At 37.0% G+C, this 13,132-nt stretch overlaps 1 protein-coding gene across 5 annotated transcripts in view; it reads left to right on the top strand.

Annotated features, from left to right (window-relative positions):
* Positions 1 to 11,168, top strand: part of SUCO (SUN domain containing ossification factor) — a 94,339-nt gene extending 83,171 nt beyond the window's left edge. For 3 of the 5 annotated variants that reach the window (XM_032862974.1, XM_032862975.1, XM_032862976.1), the window contains 2 exons: positions 8,018 to 8,073; positions 9,130 to 11,168. In XM_032862974.1, coding sequence (XP_032718865.1) covers positions 8,018 to 8,073; positions 9,130 to 9,573 — 500 coding nt within the window. In that variant the 3' untranslated portion in view covers positions 9,574 to 11,168. Of the gene's footprint in view, positions 1 to 8,017; positions 8,074 to 9,129 lie in introns of those variants that run through there. The other 2 variants (XM_032862973.1, XR_004383298.1) reach the window with 2 other exon arrangements.
* The last annotated feature ends 1,964 nt before the right edge of the window (positions 11,169 to 13,132 follow it).

The following is a 13,132-nucleotide window of genomic DNA, read 5'->3' as shown; positions in this document are numbered from 1 at the left end:
AAAGATCTGAATGTGAGATCTGAAACTGTAAAGCTCCTAGAAGAAAACATAGGCAGTAATTTCTTTGACTTTGACCATAGAAACGTTTTTCTATATATGTCTCCTTAGGCAAGGGAAACAAAAGCAAAATAAAACTATTGGGACTATGCCAAAATAAAAAGCTTTTGTATAGTAATGGAAACCATCAACAAAATGACAAGGCAGCCTACTGAGTGTGAGAAGATATTTGCAAATGATATATCGGATAAGAGATTAATATCCAAAATATATAATTTACACAACTCAACACCAAAGAAATCCCCAAATAATCCAATTAAAAGTGGGCAGAGGCCCTGAATAGATATTTTTCCAGTGAAGACATACAGATAACCAACAGATACATGAAAACATGCTTAACATCACTAATCATCAGGGAAATGCAAATCAAAACCATAATGAGATAACCACCTCAGAATGGCTAAAATAAAAAACATAAGAAACAATAAGTGTTAGTGAAGATAGGAAGAAAAAGGAACCTCATGCCTGTTGGCGGGAATGCAAACTGGTATAACCATTGGGGAAAACGGTATGGAGTTTCCTCAAAAAAATTAAAAATAGAATTACTAGATGATCCAGTAATTCCATTACTGGCTGTTTACCCAAAGAAAATGAAAACACCAGGGGCGCCTGGGTGGCTCAGTGGGTTAAAGCCTCTGCCTTCGGCTCGGGTCATGATCCCGGGGTCCTGGGGTCGAGCCCCTCATTGGGCTCTCTGCTTGTCAGGGAGCCTGCTTCCCAACTCCTCTCTCTCTGCCTGCCTCTCTGCCTGCTTGTGATCTCTGTTTGTCAAATAAATAAATAAAAATCTTAAAAAAGAAAAAAGAAAAGAAAATGAAAACACTAATTCGAAAAGATCTATGCACCTCTTTGTTTATTGCAGCATTATTTACAGTTGTCTAGTTACGGAACTGTCCACCCATAGATGAATGGATTAAGATGTGGTGTGTGTGTGTATGTGTGTGTGTATATATATATATGCATACACAATGGAACATTACTCAGTCTTAAGAAAGAATGAGATCTTGTCATTTGCAACAGCATGAATGGAGCTATAGAAAGTATAATGCTAAGTGAAATAAATCAGAGAAAGACAAATGCTGTTATGATTTCACTCATATGTGGAATTTAAGAAACAGGAAAACAAAGAGACAGACTCTTAGATATACAGAATGAACTGATGGTTGCAAGAGGGGAGATGGTTGGGGGATGAGTGAGTGAAATAGGTAGAGGGGATTAAGAGTACACTTATCATTTTCAACCTTACTAGTAACCAAAGAATACAAAGGAACCAGATACCTCTTTCCATCTATTGATAGGGAAAAACTGTATTCTAAGATGGCTCACCAAACCAGCAAGGGAATTCCAGTCCCTGTCTCAAAGCCCTTCCAGGTTCTTCCTTCCTATCCCGTTTCCCGTGTGCCAAAAGTACCAGGTATGCAGAAGCAGAAGGGTATAAATTCCCCTCCCTGCTTGTGCTCGGGACTCAGACCTTTGGAAAACAACGTCATCTGAGCCCTCCGGTGTTAAATAAACCTCCGATCCTCAAAAAAAAACAACAACAAAAAAACTACACTTATCATGATGAGCACTGAGGGACTAATGTATAGAACTGTTGAATCATTATACTATATAACTGTATAAATTTTTTTAAACATTAAAGCCAGTTTCTTGTAAATAACATACAGTTGAGTCACGTGTTTTGTTCCAGTCTTAAAATCTTTGAATTGGTGTATTTAGACCATTTATGTTTAAAGCGATTATTGATACAGTTCGAGTAATATTTACTGTTTGTTATTGTTAGTTATCTTTGTTCCATTTTCGTCTTTCATACTTTTTTCTGCCTTTTTTGTACTTCAAGTTCAGCATTGTATATAATTCCATATTTTCTCCTTTCATAGCATGTATTCTTCTTTCACTTTCTCTTGTGGTTGCCCTGGACTTTGCAATATACATTTACAACTAATCCAAATCCACTTTCAGATAACACTGTACCACTTCATGGGTAGTACAACTATTTTGTAATAACAAGATATTTCTTTTTCTTTTTTCCTTTTGTCAAAATACTGCTAATTTCTCCCATCCATTCCTTATATCATTGCTGTCATTCACTTGCACATAAGCATATATATGTATGTGTATGTATGTGTGTGTGTATACACACACACACACACACACACACACACACACACACACATATATATATATTCCTTTTCTTTATGTAGATTTTAGTTTCAGACCTGTGTTTTTTTCCAGTTTTCAAAAAAAACACTTTTTAACATTTCTTGCAAGGTTTCCTGGCATAATTTCCCTCAGTTTTTTGCTTGTCCAAGAAGGATAATTTTTGTAGGATATAGAATTCTAGATTAGTGTGTTTTTTCTCTCAATAGTTTAAATATTTCACTCCACCCTCCTGTTGCATGATTTCTGAGAAGTCAGATATAACTTGTCTTTGTTTTTCTTTAGGTAAGGTGTGTTTTTCTTCTTTTTCAGAGTTTCTCTGTATCTTTGAACTTTTTGGAGTTCGTATATGATATGCCTAGGTGTAGCATTTTCGGCATTTATCCTGTTTTGTGTTGTCTGAGCTTCCTAGTTCTATGGTTTGGTGTCTGACATTAATTTGGGGAAATTCTCATTCATTATTACTTGAAATATTTCTTTTGTTCCTTTCTCTCATTCTTTCCTTCTGGTATTCTCATTACTCATATATTATACATTTTACAGTTGACCTGCACTTTTTTGGATATTCTGTTCTGTGGTTTTTTCTTTTTTCGCTTTTCTCTTTAATTTTAGAAGTTCCATTGTCATGTCATAAAGCTCAGTGTTTCTTGCTCAACTGTGTCTAGTCTACCAGTGGACTCATCAAAGGCATTCTTCATTTTTGTTACTGTGTTTGCTCTAGTGCTTCTTTTTTACCCTTCTTTAGAACTTTTCTGCCTACATTATCCATCTATTCTTGCATGTTGTCTACTTTTTTACATTAAAGCCCTTAGCTTATTAGTCATAATTTTAAAAAATTCCTGGTCTGATAATTCCACCATTCTTGTCATCTAACTCTGGTTCTCATGCTTGTTTATTCTCTTCGAACTGTGTTCTTTGCTTTCTTAAGAAATGCCTTGTAATTTTTTTTTTTTTTTTGAAAGGTGGGACATGATGTACTTGGTAAAAGGAACTGTGGTAAACAGACCTTTCATAATGTGGTGGTGAGCTATGGTGGTAGAAGAAACGTTCTGGACTCCTATTATTAGGTCTAAATCTTTTGGTGGGTCTTTGTCCCTGGACTGTTCACTTCATTAGTGCTTCTCGGGTTTCCCCATTCCCTTAGACAGGTCAGGTGCTGATAAAACACCGGCAGGTTCAGCTCTACTAAAATAGTTCTCCTAACGTCGGTCCTTGTTAGGAACAGAATACTCTGCAATATTTCAAAGAGCTTCTGGAGGTTAAACTCACAGAAGTGTAGAAGCTCCACTCTGACGGGTATCCTCCTTGGACTTTCTAACTTAAGGATTTATCCACACTGAGCATCCATCAATATATCAATTAATGTAGTTCAAGTTTTCCTACACGGGCACTGGTTGCCACAGAGGTTTCTGTGTATTTGCCTGTCTCTGAGTTTTGGGACCGTCATTTGTCGTGTGACCTCACTTTTCCGAAGATAGATGAAGAGTTGATTTTTCAGTTTGTTTAGCTTTTTACTTGTTGTTAGGACAGAATGGCAGCTTCCATGAATACAGGCACACTTTTTGAGACTAAAGACAACTTTGTTTCTTCCTTTCATCCTTAACAGATTTTATTTCCTTTGTTTCCCTAGCTGCTGTGGCTAGCATTTTAGCAGTGTTGAATAGAAGTAGCTGATAGGGACCTTTGTCTTGTTCCCATTCTTAAAGGAAAACTCTTAGTGTTAAGTATTATATTTGTCATAGATGTTCTGTAGATACCCATTACCTAAGGAAGTTCCTCTCAGTTTGCTAATAATTCCTCTTCCCCGTGAATCTGTTTTATCTTACCAGATACTTTTTTAGCTTTTTTTAAGATGATCATTTCAGATCTGTTATTAAAATGAATTATACTATATAATCAGTTTTCTAGAGTCACATTTTTATTTCATAATAAATACAAGTTGGTCATGATATTTATGTGTGTGTGTTGTGTTTATATTATTATTTTCACATAATTCTGTTTGATACTCTGGGGATTTTGCTACCTGTTCATGAATAAGGCTGGCATGTAGGGTTTTTTTTTTTTTTTTTTTTTTTTTGGCATGTAGTTTTTTATTTCTCACACTGTTGGGTTTGGGTGTGTAAGGTGTATAAAATCAGATGGGCAGTGCTCTCTTATTTTTAGTTCTCAGGAAGAGTTAAAGATAATAATTACTTCTTTTTTGAATTTTTATTCACATAGGTCCAGAATTGTCCTTGTAAGAGGAGTTTTTGTTATAGGAACTTGATTTTTTTGTCACTTTAAATTAAAAATTTCCGTGACTTTTTCCATGTCATCTCAATGTTAAAATTTATTAGTGTAAAGATACTCACTTTTATCTGTTAACATTTTATTTTTCCTCCCTTTTCCAAAGAGATTTTTTTGTTAGAGCTGAGAAGAGATTTTTTTTCTATTATTAGAAGTTGTGCATTATTTTTGACATTTTCTCATACTTTAGAATTTACAAATACTTCTCAAAATCTGCAGTTAATCAGTACTTTTTCCTCTTCTTGGACAGTATCAAGATCTTTTATCCCCAACTTGACTCACATGCTACTCTTTTGTGTATTTAAATTCTATTTTTTTCTTAGTTGTAATTCAACAAGGAATACTATGATTATTTTTCACACTTAACGTTCATTTACATTTATCCACATGTATACCGATTCTTAATTCTTCAGGTGTGCTTTCTGAGAATTTCCATTTGCCGTTGCTTCCCTTCATACCGAAACATTATCTTTTTTTCTTTATTCCTGTTTAAATTTGTTGGGTTCTTTGAGTCTCTCAGTTGGTATCTTTTGTCAAGATTAGAAAATTCTTAACAACCATTATTTTTCCCCCAAAACATTCCCTCTACCTCGTTCTCTTTTAGAATCCACATTTAATTCAGTATGTTACCATCCTTTTCACTTTAGCTCCCTAAACTCTACTTATTTCCATTCTTTTTGCCTTTCTGTGTTATATTTGGGTGATTTCTTCTGAACTGTTTTTCAGACCACACATTCTTGGCTATCTGTAGTCTGCTATTAAATTCTTTCGAGTTTTTAATGTCATTTATTACATTTTTCCATTTCTAGTAGTTGCTTCAGTATTTTTTTAAACATCTGGGTCCCTTTTTTTTATTTTTCCTGCAGATATTTTCAAGCTGGTTTTTTTATTTAGACATAGTAAGTATACCTGTCTTTATAATCTTATCTTTGATAATTCTAGTATCTTAAGTCTTTGTGAATCTGTTCATTAATTTTATCTGTAGGCTCTTGCTCAAGATGCCTCTGGTCTTTCTGGGCTTGGTTACCTTTGTGTGTTGGTCCTTCTCTTTGAAAAATAATTTGTTGGGATAATTAGAGAGCTAGAAGGTAGGTCCTTCTGCCAGAGAAAATTTGTGTTTGCTTTGTATTCAAGAATATTTTATGTTAGTGGCATGAGGTTAGTTGGACCACCAGATGATGGGAATTCGTACCGTAAGTCCCTGCATTGCATGGGTTAATTCTTTCTCTGAGGGTAGTTCTTTAGAGTCCTAGCTTACAGGGGGATGAGTGAGGGTGTCTTATTAGACTGCTACTGTGGGTGGGTCTGGAGATTTTATTTCTGAGTCATTCTCTTGATACCATCAGAGCTAAAATTTACATACTCATGCATTGGCAAATGCTGTCAGGACAAGAATGACTTTTGTGTTCCACTTCACTGTCTGGCTTCCTACTTTTATTTCAGATTTGGTCTAGAGATTACCTACTTAATCTTGGCTACTCTTCAGTGCTTTTAGTGATTTTTTAAAAAATTTTAATTAACACATAGTGTATTATTAGTTTCGGAGGTAGAGTTCAGAGGTAGAGGTGATTCATCAGTCTTATATAATACCCGTTGCTCATTATGTCACGTGCCCTCCTTAAAGTCCCATCACCCAGTTACACCATCCCCCCCATCGCTACCCGTCCAGCAACCCTCATTTTGTTTCCTATGATTGAGTCTCTTATGGTTTGTCTCCCTCTCTGGCTTCTTCTTGTTTTATTTTTACCCTCCTTCCCTATGCGTCTCTGTTTTGTTTATTAAATTCTGCATATGAGTAAGATCATATAATAGTCTTTCTCTGATGGACTTACTTCGCGTAGCGTAATACCCTGTAGTTCCATCCACATGGTTGCAAATGGCAAGATTTTTTTTAAATTTTTTTAAAAGACTTTATTTACTTAATTTGACAGAGATCACAAGTAGGCAGAGAGGCAGACAGAGAAAGAGAGAGAGAGAGGAGGAAGCAGGCTCCCTGCTAAGCAGAAAGCCCGATGTGGGGCTCGATCCCAGGACCCCGGGACCATGACCTGAGCCGAAGGCAGGGGCTCTAACCCACTGAGCCACCCAGGCGCCCCAAGATTTCATTTTTTGATGGCTGAGTAATCCATTGTGTGTGTACACACATGCACACACACACACACACACACACACATACATTCTTTGTGCATTCATCTGTTGGTGGACATCTGGGCTCCTTCCATAGTTTGGCTATTGTGGACATTACTGATATAAACATTCAGGTGCACGTGCCCCTTTGGATCACTACATTTGTATCTTTAGGGTAAATACCCAGTAGTGCGATTGCTAGGGCAAAAACTTGTTTTCAAGTTTTTGAGGAGCCTCCATACTGGTTTCCAGAGTGGCTGCACCAGCTTGCATTCCCGCCAATGATGTAAGAAGTTCCCTTTTCTCCACATCCTTGCCACCATCTGTTGTTTCCTGACTTGTTAAATCCATATTTAGTTGCTTTCGTAGAGAGGGTGGTCTGAGTAACAGTTAACAACCATTTCTAAAAGTGCCATTTTTTTTTTTTTTAGATCAGTTTGAGTGAGATTAGTAACTGATAGAAATGGCAATTAGAGGAATGTTTAGATATTTTGATATACTTGATGACTTTCTCAACAGATTTCTAGGACATAATGTAAAAAATTATAATTGGTTGAATCATGTTATTAGTAAATTTGCAGTATATGAAGTTTTAGAGTGAATTTTACAGCTTATAAATTTCTGGCTCTGTCAGACCACATGTTGTTTACTTTTAATGGGTTCAGTAGGACTGAAATTCCATTTATCTTGTCAGTCAAATGTCTTTCTTGTCAAGACATTTATCTTGTCAGTGTGGAAGTAGTATGCAGCTGTCTTTAATGTGCTTAAAGGAATGAAATCTTAGAAACCTAAAGCAAATATTTCTAATTTACTCATCATTCATTATTGCTTTGTCATTTATATTGCATGTTCAAGCTATTTTTAGATTTTGGCATTCAGAGTTTTGATCACAGTAAAATACAATTAGAAAAAACTTCTTAAATTTCTTTTTTAGTGTGTGTGTTCCTTTAACTGGCTTTTGTGCCTGGTCGCCGCTTGTTGCACATAATTAACCCACATTCGTGACACAGCGTGGCTTAGTGTTTTAGGGAAATACTCAGATGATGTATGGGTTTGTTACTAGCTTACCTGGTGATGTTACCTTCTTATTAGGTAAAGGGTAGGGCTGGGCCCTGAGGGGGTCCTTACTGTGTTGGCTGATGGCTAGCTGTCCATTAGAAGCTTAAGGAAATTACTTGAAGGAGACTGATCAAACCGATAAAAATAGTACCATCTTCCATCTTGTCGCTTTTCAGTAATTTAAAATGCATAAATATATGCTTAATGCGGTATAATTATAAACTCATTGGTTAGGAAAATAATCACTAAGGGACAATATATAATATTTTTAGTGTTTATCTTAGCATGATATACTATATATCTGCTTTTTATTTTCTCTTACTTACAGTAGACCCAAATGATTTGTACATCGTAGAACCCCTCAAGTTCTCTCCAGAAAAAAAGGTAATATTTTGATTCTTTTTAAGTGTATTGGTATGTTATGACATAGTAGACAAAGAACTGGGTAGAAAGGTTTGATTATCTTTAAGTGGTCCTTAAATTTACTGTATATTTCCAGTCATAATAATGATACAAGTCAATGTTACAGAGGTCAGCAAACGACGACTTACAGGTTGTATCTGGCCTGTGTGGCCTGTTCTGTCTGAGCCTGGAGCCATCTTAAAGGGTTGTAAAATAAAAAAGAATATGCAAGAGATACAGTATGTGACCTGTAAAGCCTAAAATATTTACTGCCTGGCCCTTTACAGAAAAGATTTGCTGATGCCTGGCTAGTAGTCCTTATTTATTGTCAGTGCGTGTTAGGCACAGTGTGTGCGTGCGCCATTCTTGCATTGCTCACAGCAGCCTGGAGACGGTAGTATCCCCGAGTTGAAATGAGAACACCGAAATTTAGAGGGTTTATGTTGTCTTTGAATGATCCATTAAGTCAATGGTAAAACTCAAAATATACTTGGGCTTTTTGGTTATAAAGTCTGCATTTTCTGTTTTGCCTCTCAAAATAAGTTGTACTCAGTTTGATTAGAGGTAATAATCTCTAGGTGCAAGAACTTGGACTTTTAGAGCCAAATAGTCCAGGGTTCAGTCCCAACCTGGCCCCTTACTGTGTTGTAACTTGGGTGGGGAGCCAAACCTCAGGACCTTGGTTTTCTCATTTGGTAACCAGGGATAAATACTCACTTCTCAGTAAGTCAGATACACATGAAAGCAACTAGGATTCTACCTGGTGCTTAGTAAGTACTCAGATGTCAGTTATCATCCCCTAAATCTATTTTCAGAGGTGGCAGCTAAGCTGAGTAAGGAGTTGCGATTGAGCAGCATTTACAAAATGGGAAGATACTGTTAATATCTATCCAGAACATAACGGTATGTTTGAACATAAACTGTTTTACTTTTCACCAGGAGTTGGCAGTTTCCTGCATTAGCTCAGCTCTCTAGATGGTTTGATGAGGTAACTCTTGGAGGTCTCATAACTGCCTTGTTTTAAAATTTGTGTTGCAGAAGAAACGCTGCAAGTATAAAACTGAAAAAATTGAAACCATAAAGCCAGCAGATCCATTGCACCCTATAGCCAATGGAGACCTAAAAGGAAGGAAGCCCTTTGTGAACCAGAGAGACTTTTCTAATATGGGAGAAGTTTATCACTCTTCGTACAAGGGTCCTCCGTCTGAAGGAAGCTCAGAAACATCATCACAGTCAGAGGAGTCTTACTTCTGTGGCATTTCAGCTTGCACAAGTCTGTGCAACGGACAGTCCCAAAAGACAAAAACTGAGAAGAGGGCTTTAAAACGAAGGCGATCTAAAGTCCAAGACCAAGGAAGATTGATAAAAACTCTAATACAGACTAAGTCAGGATCATTACCGAGCCTGCATGACATAATCAAAGGAAACAAAGAGATCACCGTGGGAACATTTGGTGTCACAGCGGTCTCGGGACACATCTAAAATGAACAGAACTTTTCATACTGGAGACTTTTTGTTGTTGTTCTTTGAAGAACAGTCTGTGGTATTCGAAGTGTTTGGGGGAGGGAGAAAATACTAATGGGAAAAGTATTCAGAAATTATGGTTTCTGCCTTTTTACAAACGTAGGTGGGATTGTGTCAATCTTGGTTAATGAGCTGCAGTTTTACAAGGCTGATCACTTCCTACAAGGACAATGGTAGACATTTTATAAAGATGTTTTTTCACAGATTAATTACTGGGACAAACGTAATTTGGAAGCCCAGTTCCTTTGGGTGGGATAGGAATGAAAGCCTAAACCTCTTCCTTTAGCTTTGTTCCTATTTCTTGCACCTTCCCATATTTATGTGCCTTTTGTCTATTTATAATGCCACTGGAAGAGGAGGGAGAACTTTTTCTGTCATTTGATTTCTTTTATAACTTTGTTAGTTTTTTGAAGCTGCAAACACTACAAGGCTTTAAGGTGATCTGCACCTGAAGTTCCGTAATGTGGTTCAGACAGTGTAAAGGTCCCGCAGACTTGCCAAATAGACTTCTTGTAGCAAACTCACTTGAAACAGAAACTTGCTGGAATTCTCGTCTGTTCTTTTAGGTAAGCAGAGATACTGATATTTTCATTCAACTTAACTCACACTCGTTTTTCTCTAGTTACTAACTCAATGAGAAAAAAGCCTACAAGATTTTTTCTTACAAATGACTGGTATTTGCAAATAGATTTTTTATGAATTCACCTTTTAAGCACATTTAACCACTTGTAAGGGTTTGCGTTAGCTACATTACATCTTAAACATTCACAGTAAGCACTAATCCTCTGGACTTTCAGGTAGTTCTTTCCTGTTTCTACAAATAGAACTTTTGGAGCTTCGTCGAATGAGTCCAGGTCTCGTGGTAAAATCACTGCCTATGTACCTATGCCCGGATCCAGCGAGTGAATTTGTCAAGCCTTGTCTAATTGGTCAAGTCCTAAGGGATCGTTAGTCCTGATGTTTGCTTTGTATTGGCTACAAATGTGCAGAGGCATACCTGTGGTGTCAGTGTGTCTGTCTCCACTTTGTCTTTTGTTTCCTTTAGAAATAATTGGCAGCGACTGTATTTGAATAAAACGATTTCTTAGTGTGTGTTTTACAGTAATGAGTGAAAGTGGGAAGTTTCTTCTCGAAAGGGAGAGAATTGACCATTTCGTGTTGTAAGATTTAAGTTATAACTTATTGAGCACTTTTAGTAATAACTGTTTTTAAACTTGTCTGATACCTCTCGGGTGGGGTATTGTTTGTAATGTGACCTATTTAAAGCCTTTTTTGTTTGTTTAAGTTGCTGCTTTTAGGTTAACAGTATGTTTTAGATGATTTAAATTTTTCTTCCAGTCTGTACAATTAGCCATTCAGAGCAGGAGGGCCTGATTGTATAGAAACTTGTTGAAAAGAGGTCCAGGTGAGATTGGAGGGAGAGCGGAAAGTTACACAATGTGCATGCAGCACCCAGGGTTGTGGAAAGATGACTTTCAGTTTGTAACTACGGAGCTGTAGTGCCATTAGAAACTGTGAATTTCCAAATAAATCTGAACACTTGTCTTTATTAATTACGGGCTCTTCTGTTCTTTGGAGGAGAAACTTAACAAATACATGGCTCAGAACATAGACTGAAGGTTCTGCCACTTTGGAAACTAAACACAGCAACATCTCCGTACATGATTGATCACATTTCAGCCAGCTCTAAACCGACTGAGCTTAAAATAAACATTTTGTTCCACGTCCAATCATAATTTTACTATTTCAAACACTAACATGAGAGTTTTGATCTTTATTTAGTACAATACGTGTATGTGTTTTCCTCTTAGCAGGTGCCATCTTGAGGACTACTAATTTCTAAGTTTTTCCATATCTAAATAGAGTGTAATACTTGATAATTTACTTTTCAACTTTCACTTATCTAACCAGAGCATAACATTTTACACTTTGGGGTTTGTTTTTCCTCTCTGAGATTATACTTACATGAGGAGAAAAAAAAAGGTCTTGCCAGTTGTAGACTTGTGCCAGGTAAGAAGCAAAGCTATGTACACGAGCTAGGCTTTCAGTGTTGCTCGATAGTTAGCTTCATTTTATTTTTTCTAACGTTAAGCATTAGACAGCATAAAATAAAAGGAAACTGGGGGATCGTAGCAAAGATGCCAAGTAAAGCAGTTTTTTTTTTTTAAGATTTTATTTATTTATTTGACAGAGATCACAAGTAGAGAGGCAGGCAGAGGGGAGGGGGAAGCAGGTTCCCTGCTGAGCAGAGAGCTCGATCCGAGGACACTTGGATCATGACCTGAGCCAGAGGCAGAGGCTTAACCCACTAAGTGACCCAGGCACCCCTGGAGTTAACTTTTTTAAAGATTTTATTTATTTGACAGAGAAAGAGAGAAAGCACAGCAGGGAGAGTGGCAGGCAGAGGGAGAAGCAGGCTTCCTGCTGAGCAGAGAGCCCAATGTGGGGGTCTATCCCAGGATTCTGGGATCATGACCTAAGCTGAAGACAGACGCTTAACTGACTGAGCCACCCAGGCACTCCTAGAATTACTAACTTTTTTAGGAGTGATACTAACTAGTATTGTGACTACATAAGTCAATGATCTTATTCTTAGAAAACACGTGCTTCCATGACCAGACCAGGTGGGATTTATTCCTTGGATGCAAGGATAGTTCAACATTGGCAAATCAATCAATGAGATAGAGCACATTATTAAAAGATAAGAACCATATGATCTCTCAATTGATGTTCAAAAAGCTTTTGACAAAATACAGCATCCTTTTTTGATTAAAACTCTTCAAAGTATAAGGATAGAGGGAACCTACTTCAATATCATAAAAGCCATCTATGAAAAGCCCACAGTCAGTATCATTCTCATTGGGGAAGAACTGAGAGCTTTTCCCTTAAAGTCAGGAACATGACAGCGATGCCCACTCTACCCACTACTGTTCAACATTGTACTAGAAGTCCTAACCTCAGCAATCAGACAACAGGAAGAAATAAAAGGCATCCAAATTGGCAAAGAAGTCAAACTCTTGCTCTTCCCAGATGACATGATACTTTATGTGGAAAACCCAAAGAATTCCAGCCCAAAAGCAAAAACTCATACAGCAATTCAGCAACATGGCAGGATACAAAAATGAAAGCACAGAAATCAGTTGCATTCAATATACTAATGGTATGACTGAAGAAAGAGAAATTAAGGAATTGATCCCATTTACAACTGCATCCAAAACCATAAGATACCTAGGAATAAACCTAACCAAAAAGGTAAAGTATCACTACTCTAGAAGGTACAGAACACTCATGAAAGAAATTGAGGAAGATACAAAGAGACAGAAAAACATTCCATGCTTGTGGATTGGAAGAATAAACATTGTGAAAATGTCTATGCTGCCCAGAGCAATCTACACATTCAATGCAATCCCTACCAAAATACCATTGGAATTTTTCAAAACGATCCTAAAATTTATATGGAACCAGAAAAGACCCCTATTAGCCAGAGGAATGTTGAAAAAGAAAACCAAAGCTGGTG

The sequence above is a fragment of the Lontra canadensis genome, unplaced genomic scaffold (assembly GCF_010015895.1).
Source record: "Lontra canadensis isolate GAN:19392208 unplaced genomic scaffold, GSC_riverotter_1.0 scaffold24, whole genome shotgun sequence".
Lineage (NCBI taxonomy): Eukaryota > Metazoa > Chordata > Mammalia > Carnivora > Mustelidae > Lontra > Lontra canadensis.
This window is presented reverse-complemented; position numbering and strand designations above follow the sequence as displayed.